Source organism: Solea senegalensis, linkage group LG10 (assembly GCF_019176455.1).
Source record: "Solea senegalensis isolate Sse05_10M linkage group LG10, IFAPA_SoseM_1, whole genome shotgun sequence".
NCBI lineage: Eukaryota > Metazoa > Chordata > Actinopteri > Pleuronectiformes > Soleidae > Solea > Solea senegalensis.
Genome location: NC_058030.1, coordinates 21,776,516 through 21,798,586, shown reverse-complemented (window position 1 = coordinate 21,798,586; position 22,071 = coordinate 21,776,516). Strand labels below are relative to the sequence as shown.

Here is a 22,071-nt window from a genome sequence, read left to right as displayed (position 1 = left end):
CACACTTGTTTCCCCCTTAAAGTTTGATTAATGGTGGATTGGATTTTAGTAAAAAAGTAAAATATATGTATTGCATATCCCCATCTCCTCAAGGGCTTGTGGGGTTTGAGATGGGGACTGCGGGGGTGGATGAGTGGGGAAGCGGGGGGTCAGAGTGAGGTGAGTAAGAGATGACTCAACATCCCTCCACTATAAGATACACTGATGGAGCCTAACAGTGGCATACACACAGACACCAGCCAAGGTAAGGTCAACTCTCCTCTCCATCTCATCTTCTTCAGCTATCTATCACTGTCTTTGTTATATATTTATATATATATATATATATATACATATGTTTGTGTTTAAATGCTTTTTATGTTTTTATGAGCTCACCCTATCTATTGACTCTTCAGAGACAAACTGGGGGGGGAAAAAACTGGGGGTTGATAATGACAGTGTGTGATCTTTGTACCGGCAGCACAGCCCAGGAATTCACAGGTGTCTCTATTCCAAATATTTGTTGCCACAATTTAAACATATTGTGTAAAATCGACCAGTGGGAGGAAGTGAGTTTAGAAGTCCAAACTGACGACATGCTGATATGAGCTCATACCTGGTGGGATGACACCATGGCCAGATGCCAAGTGGAAGATGGAGAGCGACAGAAAAGCATCAAGAGGTAGAATAATCTGCATAATCTCTCTCTCTCTCTGTCTCTGTCTCTGTCTCTCGTCACCTCGCAGGATTAATCGTTGCTCCTCTGATTTTGGAGAATAACGCGTCACATGATGGACTACACTCTGGCCATTCTGCTTTCCCTGCTGCAACTTTTGAGCATGTGCACAGCTGCTCCACTGCCGGTGGAGGTGAAATCCAAAGTGAAGAGACTGGCAGAGCAGCTGGTGGTCAGACTGGACAAAGACTTCCAGGTATGACTGATTTTTTTTTTAAAGGACAGGTTTGGAAGAATAGCTCAGGTCACGCCGCCAAATTTCCCAAGCCTAACAGGAAACTTCGGTGGCCTTGGTACAACAGAAAGGATGTCGATGGTTTGTCTGTAACACGGCGGTGCAAGACTAAAAGGCTGATTCTAAGGCCATGAAAACCACACTTTTCTTGTGATTCTACGCTTAAAGAAACATAGTGACAGGTAGTATTGTCAATTCTTGCCACTAAAACGTCACTCGAAATGTCTGTCAGACTTTTAAATTAAATTTTTTTTGAATGTATAGACTGTTAACTAAATAAACACGAGAATTCCATGCAACCAGGCACCTATCAGTTCTGTCAGTCACTCACGTGTGCCATATCTTATCATCGACATGGGAACATAACTAAATAAATTGACATTATATTCTATTGAAAAAGAACCGAAACTAGTGATTAAGCTCCTTAACTCCTCAGGAAAATGTTTACTGATGTTATAAATCAAGTAAAAAGTAGAGGCTCAATTTCCCATAGACTTAAATTCAGTGGAGTCGCCCCCTAGTGGCTGCTCTGCTTCCTATGTGCCAGGAGACTGCATCCATTTTGACATCCGGTTTCAAGTCACTTTAACAGTTTTTCTCTAAATGATTGACATTTTGTTTATGATTCAGTTTGCATTTTTATCTTAAGTACTGCCACTTTTTTTTTGTTTGACTTTTTGCTGACTCATGTTCTCTCTGTGCAGTTCCCTGCAGGCCGGACACTCAGTCCAGCTACTGCTGAAGACCTGGACGGACTGCCCTCCATCTTGATGGTCTTGAACGGTTACAACAGCCTGATCTCCGACAGCCTCAGCGGCGTCCACCAGATCAAGAGTGACATCTCATCGCTGACAGGTTTCCTGGATCAGTGGAGGCAGGACCACTGCAGCGGGCAGCAGCCCAAACCCTCGGTGCCGGAGGCGCTGCAGAGGCTCCAGAGTCAGAAGGAGTTCATTCACACGGTGAGCTTTGAAGCTCTCATGAGAGTGAAGGAGTTCCTCAAACTGCTGCTAAAGAAGCTGGAACATCTTGAGTCTTGCTGAGAGAAAAAAAAAAAGAACAACCAACAACACTCTGAGTCATATTTATACGCCGTCAGGCCTCATGTTTTGGACAAGTCTTGCATCAGTGATGTCACACTTGCCATTGCCTCCTGGCCATGTTGGACTTTTCTCCACTGAAGGAAATGTGCTCTTTAATATGCACTTATTTATATACTTTATGTATTTATTTGCCTACTTGATTCAGAAAACACGTATTTTGTACCAAAGTATTGTCTTTCCATCGGCACGTCTCGCTGTAGAAGGTCTTACCACAGGTTTAAGCATAAGCATGAGACCGTGTGGAGAATTGTACACGCTAAAGAAATCTAGATATTTTCCGATATATTTACATATCTAAATAGTGTTGAGCTTAAATTATTTGGGTTTATTTTTGAAGTTGAGGTTTGATCATCAAATGCACTGTTCGAAGTTTTAAAAAACCAAAGTCATTAAACTGGTTTACTTGTTAAGTTCAAGTTCAGTATCACCACTTAGTTTAACTATAGTGTTATATTTGTATCAATAATAGTCCAGTACCGGCTACTCTGAGGTGGTCGGGGGCCCCTAAATCAAATTCAGCTTAGGAGCCCCATAAATGCTTGGGCCGGCCCTGGGCTTTGCACACAAACATACTTGAGCTGCTCTTATACTTTGTATTTTTCTGCTCTGATGTGACGTCGTCATGGATGCGTGAGCAAACAATCTACACACAGATTCAGCCACTAACGCTGAGTCGATCATGTTGTACGATGATGTCATGTTTGGAAGAAATGAAAGAAACAGAATGTGTAAGAACTGGAATTTATTTATAGCCAAATGGTTTTTTTTATATATATATATATATATTTTTGGAACTATATTATAATACATTTGTAATGCAATATATATATATATATTTTTGTTTTTTGTATACGCAGGTTTGTCAGTGATGAGTCACGAGAGAAACGTAAATAAAGTGAGAATGACATTCAGTGGTGGGCGTTTTTATGGGAAGTGTTTATCCAGTTATCAGCTTATGATTAACTCGTGTTTTTCACTGAATGCATAAACACTGTGGCAACCAAACACACATGTGAAGACCAACAATAAAAACACAAACTGAAGTTAGTTTGAACATTTAATTAAAAAGACATGTACACAAGGAAAAAAAACGGCATCCTTATACTGTAGAATTCAGTTTGTCTTTACAGCGATAGAACGATTAAAGGGACAGTTCAGTTTAACACTCTGGCATCTTAAACTGTACAAGCTGACACAACACTAACACGTGAACATCCATGAAGTGTTATTGTCACTATAAAAAGAGTCCAGCATATTCTGTTTCACACACACACACACGCATTAAGCATCAAACCACTTGTTTCTTTTGTAAGTGGCACTCTTGTCAGTGTGACTGATGAGCTTCTTCTTGTATTGCTCCACCAGGCTGTCGAAGCGGTCTCCGTCTCTGCTCTTGAACGGCTTCTTCGCTGCTGCTGCTGCTGCTGCTGCTCCCTTCTGTGTTAGAAACGGAAAGGACAAAGTAAATAGAACTGTGAGGTCAAACAAATAAACGTGTCACCAAACTGATAGGCAACTTTATTAAAAGGTTAAGGTCCTTGAGATTAAAGGCCTACACCGTGTAAACCTTTCCAACAGGCAGAATAATGGTGTTGTACTGACAGTGTATGATGCTGATTGTTAATCTTATTAGCCAACAAGCGCTAAAACGAATACATTAGCAAAAACCTAGAACATTGGCTGATCTTCAGTACCTCCTCTGCTACAGACACTGATCATCATCGCAGACAATCAACACTTCTCTCCTCTGCATCTGAATTCTAATTTTCTAATTCACTGTGCATGGATTAGAAAATATATTTGGGAAACAAAATGTAGAAATGGACCCAATTATTTCAAGTTTAGAGCCTCCCTGATCAGCTCGCCTTAGCACAGCACAGCACAGGCTGGTTTTCCACTACAAAATACTACCTACTCAACGTGGGCGGAGTCAATCATCAATAGAATCAGTTAACTAAAAGTATTTGCTCAGTACTCCGTCTGACACTGGACTGAAATACAGTGACAGGGTTTGTTTCTAAATATTAAATATTGAGATTTTAGACATTTCCCTGGTAACTGTTGGAGATTAACCCACGTTTTTAGGATTGTTAAGTCTTTTTAACTGATCTACACTTCAGCACTGTTCACCAGAAGTGACTTTTCAAGCCTTTGTGAAAATGATGCACTTAAACGCTAAAGTTCCTCTATTTTCTCCAGGTGGAAACACTGAACTAATATTGTGAATCTGTCTGTGTTGTATTTGTATTTGGGTTTAAAAAAAAAACCTTTTTATTTGCAAGTTACAAAACTGGCCAGTGACTGGAAAATCCGGCTGGAAATCGATAAACAGAATATACACAAACCTGGTTTCTGGGCTGCATGGGCTTTTCCATTTGCCGTCTTCTGTTGGAACCAGGTTTGGCTTTCTTGGGTGGCGGACCTTGCTGCTTTCCTTTATCCCTCATCCTGAAAAAGACAGAAGCACACAGTCTATCTGACGCTCCCTGATGACATCACCATGATATAGTTTATATTTTCAAATGTTTAGCAGCTGTTTTACAAGACAGTTCAAATGTGTTTTACTTAAACAAATGAACCAGGCATGTTTTATTTGTTAAATTCTGGATTGGAAGAAGTGAGCTTTTTAATAAAGTAAAGAAAAAAAGAGAAAAAATTGTCAAAGGCCAAAATGTCCAGTGGAAAAAGTGCCAAATAATTAAATCAATGATTAAAAATTTGCATACCTAAGTGATCATTTCTTCAACATGTATTTTTTATTATATCTGTTGATGTTTCTTGTGTCATCTCGGACACGCAGTGAGATGCGGTGCCACTGATGACAGCTCTGCGTGGGTGTGAAGGCACTTTACTTCAATGAAACACAGGAGATAAGTGTGTAAAGCACTCTTAACTCTTAATTAAGGGTGTAAAGCACTCTTAATTTAAAGGAGTCAGACTCAGCATTATGTATTTCTGGTGAATTCAGCAGGGCATTCATTGTTTATTTCTCATTTAGTTTATAATAATGAGATTTTTGCCTGCTTAGTTTACAGTTTGTGGAATGTTTGTTTTCAAAAATTCAATGAAAACTTGTTAAACTTAGATTTTGTGTGGGGTTTTTTTCTGAGTGTGCGCGTGTTTCTTGTTACGTGTGTCTATTTAAGAATACTGTATGTCACAGCATTTTTGAACCTTAAAATGTAATGCATTATGATTTTCACAGGTATTGTAAACGGGAGACGAGTGGCTTATTACCTGATCTTTGGTCCACGATGAGAAGGAAAAGGTAGAATCTTCCTTCGTTTCTTTCCGTTCTCCAGGTCAATGTGTTCAACTTCAGGCTGCGTCTTGAAGCCAGTGTGGTGTGGGCCCTTTTTCTGGTTTTTAAGGGGAGCTGATGAACACAGAGAAGATGTGGGGGCTCAATACAAATGTAACAGCAATGATGAAAAGGTTTTTACATGGTTTCTCCTTAACACTAGTTTGCCTGTCGTCGTACTGTCCTGTGAAAATATATCAGGTAACACCTTTAGAGTTAGATGTATCCAGGATAATAACAAACCCTCTGCATCAAATGCCCCATGCCTAAATGCCTTACACTGATTTCATACCTCTCTCATTTCCTGTCAGCCCTGATGAGGTCTGTGGTTTACTTCCACCTTCCTTGAAGCCTTTTCCATCTCTGCCTGCCTGTGCCTGAGGTTTTGCTCCTCCTTTAAAGGGACGATTTTGGGAAAATTGCTGCAAAGAAAACCCGGGTTAGAATCCGTTTGAAAAACGACAGTAGCTCTAACACAAACTGAACATACCTTGTTCTTTTGTTGTCGCAATTCTTTCATTTTGAGTTTCCTTGAATCCTCCAGGGAGAATTCGACGATAGGTCTCTGCACGATGACAAAGAAAGGACATTTTGAAAAGGCTGCCTCTAATACACTGGTACTTTTAATGACCCGTCAAAAGTATATATAAAATGCACCTTGTTTGCACCAAAGATATCAGGGTTGTTGTTGAGGTGACGGAGTGTGCTGAGAGCATGTTCGTGGTCGTGGAACTGGACAAAACCGTAACCTAACGACTGTCCCGTCGCCTGGCCCTTCACTGGCTTTTTGTCATACATCACCCGACACTTTAGAGACACACAGAAGGTACATCATACAAACAGCATGAACAAGGATGACAACAACACCTCCTACTGGACATTTTATAGTAATTCCATAGCAGTCAATGCCATGGCAACAAAACTATTATACAATAAAATATCTGGTCTGCAGATCACGATGTCTCACCTCTGTGACACGAACTCCTTTGACTCCTTTATTGGCTTGAAGACAGAGTAATTTGAGTTTGTTGTTGTCCACTGATTTGGGCAGGTTATGGACACACAGACGAGTCTTGGACACAAACACACCGATGTCCCGAAGCTTGGTCCTCTTTATTTCTTCAAACTAAGAGAAACAGACAAAACATAAATATAAGTATAAAACTAAGAGAGAGCATTTTAAAATGTATGGGAAAAATCATATACATACTCTGGTTCGTTTGATCATGTCTGCTTCAGACACATTCTCTCCAGCTTTAGTTCCAGCTCGGATCACTGGGTATTGGAGGCAGAAGAAAAGACCATGCGGTGTTTTTAATATGCATTGTTCTAGTCAGATGTGGCTTTTCCTAGTTTTGCATCTCACATAGAGAAGTCTTGGTTTATAAATGTAATGTGTAATAGTACATAAAATAAAGACTAAACAATTTGGGGAAAACATCTCATTGCTATTATAGACTAATCCACATTTGCATCATGATTCATTTGGGAAAGACAATTTAATCCAAATCCATTGGTTACTTTTTGAGCTCAAGCTGCTCACACATGAATAACTGTGGACCACAATATAACCTTCTTGGTGGAGTTAGAATGAGTGATAAAACCAAAGCATTATTAACTGGGTGTACTCACATCCCTCTCTGGCCAGGTACAGGTTCCTGGTGCCTGTCTCCACTTTCACTTTATCGACCTTCAGCTTGGCGGCGTCCTCTCTACTCACTGCTGCCACAATCATCAGCTTCCTGCCATCTACACGGATGCCGCCATTCTGCAACAGACAAAAATAGTGAATGGTCACCTCAAAGTACTACACACAAAAACAGGAGGAAACCATCACATAATAGTGAAGATAAGGGGAATATTTAGGGTTAGTTTTAGGATTAGATTCAGTTTACCTCCGCCTCATCCTGAGCTGCAGCTATGCATTTGTCTGCAGCCTCTTTTGTCTTAAACTGAGCGAATGCACAACCTAGAAATGCAAAACAACTTTAAAATGAAATGATTTTCTTTCATGAAAATATGGTGTTTTAGTCAGCCACCCCTGACTAACCTTTCGAATGTTCTGTGTCTGGATGGACAACAATCTTGATGTAGTTAAGCTCTCCATAACGCAGGAGAATTTCCTCAAGACCCTCTTCCTCTGTGTCAAAGGACAGGTTCCTAGATCAGCCCGGAGGAAGAAAAGGGGATGATGATGGTGATTGTGTAACCAATAAGTGACATGATAAATGACACACTGAAAAAAGAAGAGGTTTCGATATTAGGGAGAGAGAAGGATCACCGACCTGATGAAAATGGTTCTGCCCTCTTTCACATCTGAAGGGAGGAGTTTTTTGGGGGTTTTCTTTTGGGCTAAAGAGCACCAGACAAGCTGGGTTTAATCATCAACATTATTATGTGCATATCATGTGCAAAAACACAAGATGACAATTTATACCTGATTCCTCTTCTTCTTCATCATCATCTCCATCATCATCATCGTCCGAATCGAGGTTACTCTCGTCATCATCATCATTCTCATCATCCTCCTCCTGCTCTTCCTCACCGTCTTGTTCTTTGTGCTCATCTTCATCATCATCATCATCGTCGTCGTCGTCCTCATCGTCATCATCATCATCATCTTCTGAGTGGGATTCCTCCTCCTGCTGCACAACTGGTTTTGCAGCAACTCTGTGGAGAGATGTAGCATGAAATCAGCCATGTAAGTTTTGATTCAAACATAGTGTATATGAACAGGAAGAAAGAAAGAAAGACACTCCGATTCATACTTTTTCTTTGGAGGTGCTGCTGGTTTTTCTTCTTCTTCTTTTTCTTCATCCTTTTCAGGGTCTGGCTGTTTTGCAGCATCCTCTGTTGTACTCTTATTTCCTGAGATACAGATACAACACTGTTTATGCTCTCTGTATATACAATCTAATGCATACGAGGGAGCTTATTGTGTTGCAAATAGGGCTGGGGAATATATGAATAGTATATCAATATTGTGAAATGAGACAAGATAAATCTAAGACAAGTCTTAGATTTGGGATATCGTCGAAGGCATCTGTGATGACTTTTTCTGGTTTTAAGGTTTTATAATCTGATCTGTTTTTGTATGATGTTTAGGCCACGTCCAGACGGAAACGGCGTGAAACATAAACCATCTTTTTCTTTGCCGTTTTCAAAAAGTTCCTTGTAAAGACGCCATCGTAAGAAATATCTCCATCTACACGGAACCTCCTGAAATGACTAAAAACACTGTAGCACATACACCAGAGCTGTAAGTTGTGCTGTAACGTTCCACCAAAAACAGAGAAGACAGTTTACAGATATAATAACAGAAATGGAGACAGAATGAAATGGGAAACAAAGGGAAATAATGTCTGTCTGTTTACGTTTAGTGCTGTTTCCGTGTGCATACTGTATTTAGCGACTTTACAGACACCTGGAGGGACTGACTTTCTGTCAACCTACATACTTCATGAGAACGAAGAGCATAATTCTGCAACATGAGTGAGATCTATCCAACAGACAGGAACGAGCTGCTGTTTTGTTTATTCACGTAAAAATAGATTTCATTTTCTCCTCTCTTTATTTTGTGATTCAACACCTTTTAAATATATCGTGACATAGCCTCCAAATATAGAGATATGATTTCCAAGCTATATTGACCCGCCTTGCAAATTAAAACGACTCATAGACTTAAGAAATGTACCTGCAGTTGTAGGTTGCTGTGAGGCCATGTATTTATCCTTTGCTATAGCCCAGTCGACTGCTACCTGCCTCCCTGTGAGAAAAACAAAAACATTTAGAAAAGGCATCACAATGTCCAAGCTAGATAAACATTTGAAGATGTCTCAGTCACTGACCTTTAATTTCCTTCAGGTTCATAGCGTTCAGTGCTTTTGCAGCCTGAGGCATAGTTTTAAACATGACAAATGCAAATCCTCTCATCTTCCCATCTATGGTGGAAAAAAATAAAATAAAAGTATATACATATATACACATATATATATATATACACACACACACACACATATATATACATATACATATATATATATATATATATGGAGAGAGAGAGAGAGAGTCGATTTGAGGAGTACAGGACTGACAACAACTCAAAAGTATTGCTGGGTATGGCTGTGATAATTAAAGCAATTGTTACCAGGTTTAAGAGGAATTTTGGACTCAAGAACTGTTCCAAACTTGGCAAAAACTCCTTTCAGGTCGTCTTCTGAGCACTGAAATACATTAAAAAAAACTAATTTCACTGCAACGCATAAAACCAAGTGAAAAATAATGGTGTATTTCATTCTGTAAATCCACAACTTATGATGTCACCATACCTTAAAACTGAGGTTCCTTATGATAAGCCTTGCCTTTAGCTGGTTCTTCCTGAAGCCCTTTGATTTCTCCTCATTCTCCTTTGGGGCTGCTGCATCAAAGACATGGAGTTTATGGTTATTACAGGCACACGGTGTGACAGCAGTACCAGACAGCTACTTTTAGAGACATGTCTTCATTCATACCTATTTTCTTATTATCGTTTGTTTTCTTCTTTGCCACAGACACAGAGATCCTCTGTCCGTCGTACAATTTTATCGTTTTCAAGGCTTGCTGTGCATCGTCCTCCATGGAATATGTGACGTAGCCAAAACCCCGACATTTTTCTGTACCTGATTCGTAAAGGAGACAAAACTGTTTAGTATATTTTACATTTCAAGACTCAAATTGTCAAGTGTCAGAGTGTCTATTTGACCTGTCTCAGCTTAGCTTCAGTGGACAGTCTACCTGGTTACGTTAGTGTTAATTTAAAAATGTCCCCGAGTATATGAGCGTGGCAACATCACCTTTCTCTTTGACGACGAAGCACTGCTTCACCGGACCAATTTCAGAGAAAATTTCCTCCAGACGCTGGTTTGTGGCTGTGTCAGGTAATGAAGCAACGAATAACGTCTGAGTTGCCATGACTCTATGTTGCGATGCTAACTTTAGCACAACAATTACTCAGTAATTACAAAAAAAAAAAAACTGTTGCCTAGTTTACTACTAGTTTACTTTAATCTACTCGGTCCCAGAGTGGTCAGTATACAATGAACCTTTTAATTTAATCGCCATTCGGTGCCAGAGTTAAGTCGCATGTTTACATCATGGGTAACTCGTGGGCAGCCATCTTGAAAAGTACTTCTTCTTCGTCTTCTTCCTGTTTCAAGTATGGCACATGTGAAGCTATCAATGGCGCTCTGCTGCCCCCCTCAGTCTAGATTGTCACACACGCTAATGGACAACAGCAGATGACCGCACCGTGGCGCTATAACTAACCGAATAACTCACGAAATATCTAAATCAACATGTAAATAAAGAAATAAATGAATAAATTAAGGACATGGAAAAATATCTAAAAGATACACAGAGGTGTATGTAATGATACAATTGAATACCTTTTTACAGCTATTTAAATAGTTCGATTTTTGAGTTTGTATACTTATAACAATACTGAAGTCTGTAGTGAATATACACTAATTACAAAAATGTTACACTTTAAAGACTGCATTTGTGCATTAGGTTTCACAAATGAAATTAATTAGAACATTTGGGCATTGGAAAGATCAACAGTACATGCACACTGTAAAAGGTGATCAAATAACCCCTATCCTGATACAGAGCAGGCTTATTGAACTGCTTTTCTATGCTACATTAATAGTCTAATCACTTCAAACGCAAATAGTCAAATTAAATGCCTTTGGCTTTTTCATTTCCGAGTCTGGGGGTGAAAAAAGCCCTCAGAAAATGTTTTAATATTTATTTCTACACCACAAACAACGTCGTGAAACATAACTGCACTTCAAGTTGTCAGATACAGCAATTCAGTGTTAGAAGGCACCATTTTACCTTCAAAATCCACCTTCATGAAATACATTCACTTGTAAAAAGGTACATTTCTGTCGTCAAATATTTTTAGTTTTCAAGTCCTAACTCTCACCTCACTTGCTGCTTTGTTAGTCTGTGAGTAAACAGAGAAAAAAAGTGAACACAGTGAAAATAGACTGCCTTGGCAAACAGAGACCATGTGCTCTGAATGCAAATGTTTACTAACGAACAGTCTCTTTTTTATATATACATACATACATACATACATATGTATAGATACACACACATATACATATATATATATATATATACACACACATGAAAAGATATTCTTCAAGGCACTTATTGTGTTTTTTTAGTTCAAGTTCATTAAATATTCCCAAATATATCTGCAGTGTACACAGTATTAAACTTACAGTATTAAATAAAGTAAACATTATAGATATTAAGTGAACTGCAATAGATGACAATAATGGCACTGTGTCTAAAATAGGGCTGGAACAGCAACTGCCAGTTATTTGGATAATTGATGACTTTGAGTGGGCATTTGTTTGGTTGTCATACGTATAAAAAAGGGGTTTCCTGATTTCAGCGTCTCTCAATTCCAATGTGTAACATTTAGGATGGTTTGTTTGTAAAATTTGAATATACTATACTACCATACATATGTACGTTTAAGGGTTTAAAACCATCTGCTTTTCCTAAAAATATCCTTTTATATACTCAAGGCTGCATTTAATATTTGTAAAGCAGAAGCAAAAGAAAGAACAGGAGGAGTGAGCGGAGGTGCCTACACTCTGCAGTCTCACCAGTAGATGTCACTAATTTGGACATCCAGATTTTTCTGGATTTTCTGGAAACAACTAGTGGATTAATAAAGAAAATTGTTGCAGCCCAAGTCTGACCTTACACAGACTGCTTTCCAAGTTTAAAATGAACCCCAGGCTTCTAAACTTTGTAGTGGAATATGAGAAACTGTACAAACCCAAAACACCTGTGAGCTGTCTTTAAACATTAAATAAGTTAGATTTCCCATGTAACAGCAACACGACATAAGCAAACAAATATTTTGAGGTTAAAAGCATTATCAAGTTAATGGAATTAGGTCGTCAGTAACCCATCTCACATCTTGGCCTTGAGTGGTGCCATGTCGAGTGACTGGAGGAACAGCTCTAAAGTGGTCACATACTCTTGTGGGTGCCTCTTCAAGTGACCCGCATGTGTTGAATCCTCCCACTTCTTCGCTGTGATCGGTATCCCGCGCTTCTGCCAGTATTCGATCAGTTCCTCCACAGTTGGTGCGTGGCTTAACGCGTCGTTTTCGCAGAAGAAGAACAACGCGGGAGCCGGGACAGGAGTGTTCCAAAAGACGTCGATGCTTGTGTTAAAGTATTCCACCGTCTGTTGTTTGAACATGCTAAAGTAAAGCATGCTTAGTTTTTTTACCAGCGTCTCCAGGCGAGGAAATACAGTCTTACCTAAACCTGGGCACAGGGGAGGAAAAACACATCACATTTGTACAGAAAATAAGTATTATACAGCATGTGAATGTTATAGTGTGGATCCCAACAACATATACTGATTCAAATGAATTAAATGAAGTCAGTACCGATAGCCATCCTCTCCAGGGAGCCGATCACCAAGCTATCGAAGACTTGGCCTTTGATCCTCTTTGTGAATGACTGATATTTCTGCATGTCCCGAGACACGTGAACCAGCAGCTGACAAAACGTGTAGCCGCCGATGGAGAAGGCGTGGATGAGCAGTGGGCGGGATACAAAGCGTTCACTCTGGAGCAGCTCCAGCAGTCTCTCGCCGTGTTCCAGACCCCAGCGCGGCCACAGGAACTCCTGCACCTTATGTGTGGAAACAAAGTAGAGGTGACGTTTGGCTCTTTATTTGAAAAACAGGACTATAGAAGCGCTCAGAAATAAGGATTAGCATGAGTAAAACAATTTGGTTATTCGGTTGATTTTAAAAAGTTTTAAAAGAAAAAAAAAATACTTTCATGAATATTTCAGGAACGTTTGCATTTACAAAAACAAATATTTCCACTCCAATGCCTAATCATTTATTACCACAAGGTGGCAGCAGCAAGCATTTATTTATTTAGTGGACTGCATGTGTGCTTGGCAAAGTGATGACAATAAGGAGATTCCTTGAATGCATCCTGAACCTGCTCCTATCTTGTGACTTCAGTGTCTAAAAGCCTTTGTTTGGATTTACCAAAGTGGGACAAACTTATATGAATAAGGCAGCAGTAGAGCTTGGTGCAGGAGAGTATGGTGGATTTACACAGGTATGGATTTTGAGTGTATTTTCAGTGAGGGTCTACAGGAACAGCACTCAGCAATGTCAGTGTTGATAAGGTCAAAAAACCTACTTTCATAACTGATTAGTGCATTGATTATTTTCTAGATTAATCAATCAGTTGTTTGCTCCATAACATGCTAAAAATTGTTGACTGGTCTGGTTTTGTCCACAAACCAAACCTAATCCGTTTTAATGATTTCTTTGTTGTATGGAGCAAAGAAACCAGAAAATATTCACATTCAAGCTGCTGAAAAATCAGTAAACTTGGTTAAAAAAAACAACAATAAAAAAAAACACTCAAACTAATTAAAATATACTGTGCAAGTCATATTAAGGCTGTAATACTACTTCCCATCTAGAATGGCAGAGGTCAGTACTGTTTTTAAAGATCAGTTTAAGTGATTTATATAAGCACAAACAAATTGTACAACACAAACAGATGAGCACACAGTTAACAGTTACCAGCAGCTGCTGTGATTCCATATACACTCCATGTACTTTTCCACAGGTTGATCCTCATCTGACCCACAGAGCAAATAATCCCCCACAACATGAACCTTTGGACCACTGACAGCGGCATATATCTTGCTTGTGGGTCATTTCGTGTGAGAGGTGCATTGACATGTATGTTGCACATCATTTCTACACCTGTGTGAGTGGCTGTGACGAGATCAGATCTGAGCAAAGAGAACATAATTAAGCCCTGTGATGTAAATTGAACTCATAATATTGATCGTCGTACAACTCTCACAAAACACAATTCTCTGAGGTTAATAATTAGCTCACGTTATCTTGTTCTTTGGATCTAATGTTGTTTGTGTGATGCTTGTGTTTTGGGGACTTTGTTCTTATTAATGCAGATAGATTTTTTAGATATGGATGATGCACAAAGACTGAGAAGGCTGTTAACATAAAAACACACTTCATTTAGCTTGTTCCTTGGACAAGTGTGGGGATACGAGAACATTTTTTGTATGTTACATGGAATGAGAAGAACAGTACCTTATAATGTCATTTATTGTTAACATTTATGTGTTTGTTTTGTTTATATACATTTTCAGCTCATATATGATAAACTGAAAGATGAGTTACTTACTCTAAGAGATGGTGTCTTTTAGTCACGTTTAGTGTTAATCAGGAGCTGCATTGGTCTCACCTGTGTTCTCCACAGCTGAGGGTAATCCACCTGACTGGGAGATTATGCAGGTTGGAAATAGACTGCTTTTTTTTCCTTTTTTGTTTCTCCAGAGAATCAACATCTTTAACTGACTTTCTGTTTTATATATAGAATATCTGAGCTGGTTTCTCATGTCCATCGACTCCTATTTCATGAAAAGGTTTGGGTCTCTTTTTGTTTTTGGTTAATCTATCGTTAGTATGCAGCTGTGGGGCATCATATTTCTACCTCCACCTTTTAAAACAAAGAGCCATTTGTTGTGTTGTTGAGTTTTGTTTCCCTCACCTGGCCCCTGACCTTCAGGTTGTGTGTTTACAGAAAACATCTACAATACAAAGCAAAGGTCCTACATCACTATTATATTTGCATGTTTCATCAACGCTGCAATGAATATATACATACACACATACACATACATACCGTATATATTCTTAATCTATTTATTAGAACACACAGCCAGAAAATATTTTGCATGATTAAAAGAACAGAACATTTTCAGGAAAAATCTCTACAGGCTTACGTGTAGTTAGTATTTAGTGTGACCTCATCTTACACTTGGACTTTGGTTCTTTTACCCCTGGAGAGGCATCCTAAGTAATGTCATTGATAACAACTAACGATTATTTCTGTGATCCGTAAACTGTAAGTTGGTCCATATAACTCCAGAAAATGTAGAAAAATGTTAATCACCTCAACATGATGATGTTCTCAAGTGTCTTGTTAAGTCCCGTTTTAATGATTTCTTTGCTATATGGAGCAAAGAAACTAGCAAATATTCACAATTAAGAAAGATAAATGTCAGATCCCCGGCCGAATCATTGTGGCCTATTTTTGCACAAATATTTTTTGTACTTCTCTGTGATTAGAAGTTATTTGTGGTTATGATGCCAATAACTAATTAAAAAAGTATACCCTGTCCTTACCTCACTCTCCACTACAAGCACATCGAAGCCAGTGCGGAAGTAGATTTCACAGTACTTATCCACAGCTTGGGGTCGAGAGCCCAGCCATGGCAGCAGCAGCATGAGGGGTTTATGGTCTCGAGAGGCTTGGCTCTGACATCCTGGGGCTGGAGATACTGTTTCATTTATGTAAAAGGTGACATTCTTACTGAGGCGGTGGGCAGTAATTCCTCTGCTCAGGGTTGCTCGAGCCAAAATAGCTGCTGCTGCCATCACTTCTCCCAGAACATCAAAGTTGACAATAGAGTCTGAAAGAAGAGACAAGAGCTATGTTAACATTATACTTGAGAATGAACACTGACCCCAGTGGTGGAAGCCGGCATAGCCAATCTCAGTAAATGATGGTGAAAGTTAAGGGCCAACCAAATTAGGCAGATCATTTTTGGTATTATTAATTAATTTCTACAATATAATAACATCAAACAAGAACCGATTCAGTAACTGACTGAAAGCAAAACCCTACAGAAATGTTTTGTTTGTTTTTTACAACTTGAATTATTTTATCACTTGTATTTACTTGTTTATTTTAAAATGGTACAGCTCCTTGTAACAAAGTTTTGGATGGTGTTATATAATCTATCATGACTCCCTATAAATAGCCAACTTTGAATGGGTAATTAGCTGCTAACATCCCGACATAAGCCAAGTTGAAGCATAGATTCAAGTGTTGAAATTGAAGATTTATAAGATACAGCGATACATTCTAGTAACTTCCAACAGCATTACATTAACGACTTCCAGGGAAGGCCATTACTAGTGTTACATGCTGGGGTAACTTGAAAGATTACTTAGTCATCTCTTAGTCACAGGTCCCATTGTTTCCCCAGTAATCTTCTCAAGGCCACGTTCACTGACATAATCAAATAGGGTTTTTTTTTTTTTTGGCAGGAATGGCTGAACAATCCATCATTTTTCAAATAAAAATCACAATTTAAAACACAGCAGTTAGCTTATTAAATTGTACTATTATTTATGTTATAAAAATACAACCCATATATGTTTTTCTTTAGTACGCGTACCAATTCATTGTTATACGGAGAAAATAAACCAGAAAATATTTAAAATTCAAGAAGCTGAGAAATCAGAAAACTTGTTTTGATTATCAAAATCACAGTTTCATATTTTACCATAATCATTCAGCCCTATTGCTAATAGTGTAATAACAACACAAGGAATTTGACTTGATGTGAAGAAAAAAAAGTAGTTTAAATCATGAAAAGCAGTTAATGAACAAAAGGTAGCAATGCAGTATGACAAGAGTGGAACTATATTACACGATTTATAGTATACACTACTCTGCAGGATGTGAATATAAAGCTACCAGACCAATCTCTAATCTAAAGTCTGCTTGGATGAGAGAGAGAACAGCTACAGCACACATGTACATAATTGAGGTTAGTGGTGTATGCGATGTGTGAATTTAAGGATAGTGCAGACATGGAAATTGAGCCCTCAGTTTTACTCAAGTCCTTTCGCCTGCGTGAACTTAAGCTAGTCGATTGTAAATATGTGTAATGAAGCTAGAACGGCCACATAACCCGTGCTCTGACATAACACGTCGTTTGTTTAGCAACATTTACAAAAACCACTTCATAACTTTGCTATCAGCTTACGGTGTTACGTTTGTTTGTTGAGTCACTAACCTGCTTTCGCTTTTGCGCCAGAAACGCTAATAAATGAGGACACCGGATATTCCAAAACACATTACAGCTGATGGAGCGAGAGCTCTGCTAATTTAAATGTGTTTCTTGTCACAGTCAAACCCTTAACCCCGCTGACGATTCGACCGACTTCCTCCTCACTGTTTCCCTCTCCTGTGTTGCCAACTCCTCAGTATCGAAAATAGCTATTGGCTGCCCTAAAGGACGGTAAATGACGTCACCTAATTTGCATAATTGACCATGTGTATACATGGATGTATTATAAGAACTGGATAAAGCACCGCCCCTTTGGCTCCGTTCATTCCTATGGAGCTGCTCACGCCATGGATGTATTATAAGAACTGGATAGAGCACCGCCCCCTCTGTCTTGAAAACCATAATGTGTTTCCAGTGGCCACTCGTGGTACTGCAACAAAAACACTCAAAAAGAAGTGTTCCCTTTGACCACAATAGTAAAAGAGACGTCTGTAAAACATCGAGACATGGACATAAGCATGTATAGATCTTTATATTCTATATTTTTAATTTATGGAGTTTCACATTTGTAAAACCTAACTATAGGACATAAAAATCCCAGAAGAATATTATTTACACATTTAAATGTTACAACAAAGCAGGTTTTAGTTATTTATTATGTTATATATTATATATTATATTACACTCCCTGATTGTTTCCACCTGTGTGTGTATATATATATATATATATATATATATATATATATATATATATATATATATATATATATATACATGGTCTGTGTCTCCTTTTGTATGTTGCCAGTTTGTCTTGTCAACCTGAAAACCAGTAAAAACCCCTGTGCTAATGTCAAGTTTTGTCAGTGTTTGGTACTTTGTTTGCTACTTTGTCAAGCCTTTGCTAGTTGTTATTAGTAGTTGTTGTTGCTAGTAGTTTTTCCCTCAATGAGTATTTTTTTGTTGATCAGCTTTGTTCGAAAGAGAGGTTTGTTTGTTAGCTTTAGCCCTTGTTGTTGTTAGTTTTCCCCCATGAGTGTGTTTTCATTGCACTTTTCATAATAAATGATTTGGATAGAAGATTATGTTTTACTTTGTCTCTCGAGTCGTGCAATTGGGTCCAAGTCCTTGTTCAGTTGTGACAATACCCATCCATCAAATTATTCAATATGCCAATTCTGTAACTTGGATGTGTCAAATGTTCTAATGTGTTTAATGTCATTTCATTAGCTTTGTGAGTCATCCATCTCCTGAAATCCACAGTGGTGACAGAGGTTCTCAAGTGACTCTGCAAAAACAAAAAAATAATGGTTTTGATTTTCACAAAGTAACTGGCATATCTGCAGAATGTACACTTGGTGGGGCTGCTGCGTACAACAAATAAAGCTGTGACAGAATACAATTTTAAAACAGTCGATAGCACAAGTGAGCAGACCATGATGGAAAACACACCAGATTCACGGACGAGAGTTGTGGCATCTCGTACCTTGACACTTTGACGTTTCTTCTTTTTTTGAATGCTTTTATCGCACCGCTCTTGTACATTCAATTCTCCTCATACAGTTTGGGATCCATTGCAACTGTGATAATTAGCGCTGCTGTTCACTCTAATGTGACTTGACGACACTCTAAATGATGAAATGTCGCACTTAAAACAGCGTTGCAGAATTACATATATTGGACTTTCAAAGCAATATGTTCTGTATATCAAATGTTGATGATAACAGCAATCTTTTATTTACTTTTCTCAGCAAAAGAGAAAAAAGGTAAACCCCAGGGTAGTTATAAGAGTCCATTCCCTGGACAGAGGCATTATTTTGTTATCCATTTTACTACAGTGGTACAGCTTTTCCTTTGAGGGTCACAGGAGGTTGGAGCCAATGACACTGTGTACACTGGCACTCAAATTTACACTGACAAAACAAAGATGCTGCTTGGTCCAGTTACTCGGAATCAACGAGGTCCTTGCACCCTAATAAATGCAATTGCCACATCAAGATTTGATTATTGTAATGTTCTATTGTTTGCAGCCAACCACATATGAACACCAAAAGCCTTCAGTTGCTTCAAAATGCTGCAGCAAGGTTCTGACTACATTAAAACAAATAAAGCTTAGCTTCTCTTCATTGGCTCCCAGATCAGATTTTAAAGTGCTTCTGTTGACTTCCAAAATTATAAATGGGTTCACCCCCTCTTACACATCTTCTTCTTCTTCCAGCTCCTCCCTTTAGGGGTCGCCACAGTGGATCATCTGCCTCCATCTTGTCTTGTTCCTTGTTTCCTCTTCTGTTACACCAGCTGACATCATGTCCTCCTTCACAACATCCATGAATCCTCTCTGTGGTCTTTCTCTTTTCCTCCTGCCCGGCAGCTCCATCTTCAACATCCTTGGTCCAAACCATCTCAACCGTGACTCTCTTACTTTATCTGAAAACCGTTCAACCAGCGAATTTATTACCTGTAATAAATTCCAATGTTCTGTCTCAAGCTCTGTGCTCAAAGAACACTGTGCTCCTGTATGTTCACAGAGTTAATAAGAAGCCAGTAGGTCACAGGGCTTTTTCCTATAATACCCCTTCCTGTGGAATAACCTCCCTGCTGACATCACACAATCTGACTCTCTCGAGGTCTTTAAATCAAAACTTAAAACTAACATTCAATTTAGCATTTAATTAATGGCAGAATTGCAAACTTCGTCTTGTGGTAGAGGAAAATCAGAAATACTGTTCTACTGTATATACCAGGGTATGGGATAAGAGTGGAACTGAGAAATTTAAAAAATGAAACAAGTAACAAAGAATAATAATACATTAAATAAAAATAATTAGAGTCACCTTATCTCCCTTTGTCTTATTCTAATTTCACAATGCACAGTGTGTGACGTATATGTGAGGAAGAGGAGGAGGATGAGAGAGCAAATGATCTGTACATATACTGTACATAAATGCAATTTGCTCCCATATTAAACTGAAATTATTAAATAGGTAATAGGTTAATGTTCTATTTCACTACCTACATTTGAACTCTTCCTGCATTTATTCAATTTGCTCCTATGAAACTCCCAGGCTGGAAATTTGCTCCACTCTGGCTCTGGCTCTTCCTGTGGTTTCTCCCATTTTTCCTAACTCAGTGTGAGAGTCTAAGGTAAGGAGGCGTCACCTGCTGTACAGACTGTAAAGCCCTTTGAGGTGACCTGTGTTTGTGATGTTGGGTTATAGAAATAAAATTTACTTCACTTAACGTAACCTGCATGTTCTCAGCCTTCTGGAGGACGATAAAGGACCTGATATAAAACCCACATGGGAAAACATGCAAACTCCACACAGAAAGGCCTCAGTCAGCAGAACCCAGACCCTTCTTGTTGTCAGGCCACAGTGCCTACCACTACCACCATGCCCAATAAAGAGTTTCATAAAAGTTGATCCTGAATCATAACCAGGGTCACATCATCTCCTTCTTTGCTTGTGCAGCTTTGTTTTTGTGATCTTGTCCTGATTGTCCACATCCCCAGCTGGAGCCTGGTCCCTGCTGCGACTGTGTCTAGCTGCAGGATGACTTGTCTAAACAGAAACCAGTCACCCAATGAGTTAGGGACAGCAAGAGTGAGGCGGCAATAATTTGGACATGTTCCTCACTGAGCTCATATGTTTGGCTTGTCATTGTCCCTCTCCAGTCCCTTTAGTCACGGCTGGGTTGAGGCGTTTCCTGTGTCCTGGCAGTGGGGGAGTTGTTATCTTGACAACAGAATGACTGAATGATCTGAATAAGGCAGTTGTCAGCAACAGGTGGCCCCCTGGTTGATATCCGACCCAGTAGATGAATTAAAAAATTCAATGCCTTTTATTCTGAAAAACAGTGACCTGTATTGTCTATTTATTTAAATATATATATTTAAAACCTGAATCTCACACCTATAAATTATTTTTGTGAAATCTGCTGTCACAAGCATCATTATTCTTAATAAGCAAAGTCAGCTTCTGTGCCTTTTTTTTGAAACATGACAGCCTTTACTACAGAAACCAGTACAATTAAATTACAGGGTGCATTTAAATAAAAACTATTTATTTCATCACAATTCTCACACAATACTCCTGCCTTGAAAAACTGTGTGTCTCTTGCAAATTCAACAGTAGTGAGTGGAGAATTTAAAAACTGAACATGTCAGATCTTTACATCTTGCCATGGAGAGAGAGAGAGAGTATTCAAATTGTGTCTGTCCAAAGGTATGTGGATCAGTGTCTATTTTAGATCCATGCGTGGGGGAATTGAATTAGGCCACGAGGCTACTAGATCTATTCCATTGGGGGGCTAAGCACATGTGTGAGTTAGACTTTTTATGGCATGTTTTCCATTTTTGACTCTGGACTAGTAATCAACAGTTATTTAGTGTCATTTGATTGACACTAAATATGCACACCCACATGTGTGTGTGTGTGTGTGTGTGTGTGTGTGTGTGTGTGTGTCTGCACATACTATCTCTCTTTTCCCCCCTCTCCCTTCATAGAGCTTTTATGTGTTGTCCTCCAACAAATAGTCAGTTGACGCTTATTATATCTACTACACTTTAATTGGATGGTCTTGACACATTTACAGAAGCAAGAGCAGTTTCTCTGCTAATAGTCTGTTTATATGTATATATATATATATATATATATATATAGACTGTGATATATATGTATATATGTTATGCATGGATGCTATTCAGAGAGAATTTTCAGCTTCATGCATTGCTGTCGCTGCTGATGTGAGGACCACTTTCAGGAGGGAGGGCACAGCAT

The 22,071-nt window shown here is 38.8% G+C and overlaps 3 protein-coding genes across 3 annotated transcripts; 1 reads left to right on the top strand and 2 right to left on the bottom strand.

The window, feature by feature from the left end:
* The first annotated feature begins 531 nt into the window (after positions 1 to 531).
* On the top strand, positions 532 to 2,548 carry LOC122776274 (leptin-like). The gene is made up of 2 exons (XM_044036722.1): positions 532 to 911; positions 1,655 to 2,548. Exons 1-2 carry the CDS (start codon positions 768 to 770, stop codon positions 1,991 to 1,993), a joined length of 483 nt encoding a protein of 160 aa, XP_043892657.1. The 5' UTR covers positions 532 to 767; the 3' UTR covers positions 1,994 to 2,548.
* Positions 2,549 to 3,097: 549 nt separating this feature from the next.
* On the bottom strand, positions 3,098 to 10,536 carry rbm28 (RNA binding motif protein 28). The gene is made up of 20 exons (XM_044037064.1): positions 10,187 to 10,536; positions 9,866 to 10,012; positions 9,683 to 9,771; positions 9,502 to 9,577; positions 9,203 to 9,295; positions 9,049 to 9,120; positions 8,123 to 8,222; positions 7,792 to 8,024; positions 7,640 to 7,706; positions 7,405 to 7,514; positions 7,250 to 7,323; positions 6,987 to 7,122; positions 6,565 to 6,629; positions 6,322 to 6,480; positions 6,012 to 6,161; positions 5,845 to 5,919; positions 5,647 to 5,776; positions 5,291 to 5,429; positions 4,399 to 4,501; positions 3,098 to 3,490 (listed from the first exon to the last, which is right to left on the bottom strand). Exons 1-20 carry the CDS (start codon positions 10,302 to 10,304, stop codon positions 3,335 to 3,337), a joined length of 2,292 nt encoding a protein of 763 aa, XP_043892999.1. The 5' UTR covers positions 10,305 to 10,536; the 3' UTR covers positions 3,098 to 3,334.
* Positions 10,537 to 11,517: 981 nt separating this feature from the next.
* si:dkey-5i3.5 (uncharacterized protein LOC565091 homolog) lies at positions 11,518 to 17,468 on the bottom strand. The gene is made up of 4 exons (XM_044035268.1): positions 17,303 to 17,468; positions 15,621 to 15,907; positions 12,817 to 13,063; positions 11,518 to 12,691 (listed from the first exon to the last, which is right to left on the bottom strand). The coding sequence occupies exons 2-4, from the start codon at positions 15,870 to 15,872 to the stop codon at positions 12,330 to 12,332; spliced, it is 861 nt and encodes a 286-aa protein (XP_043891203.1). The 5' UTR covers positions 15,873 to 15,907; positions 17,303 to 17,468; the 3' UTR covers positions 11,518 to 12,329.
* Between the last annotated feature and the right edge of the window lie 4,603 nt (positions 17,469 to 22,071).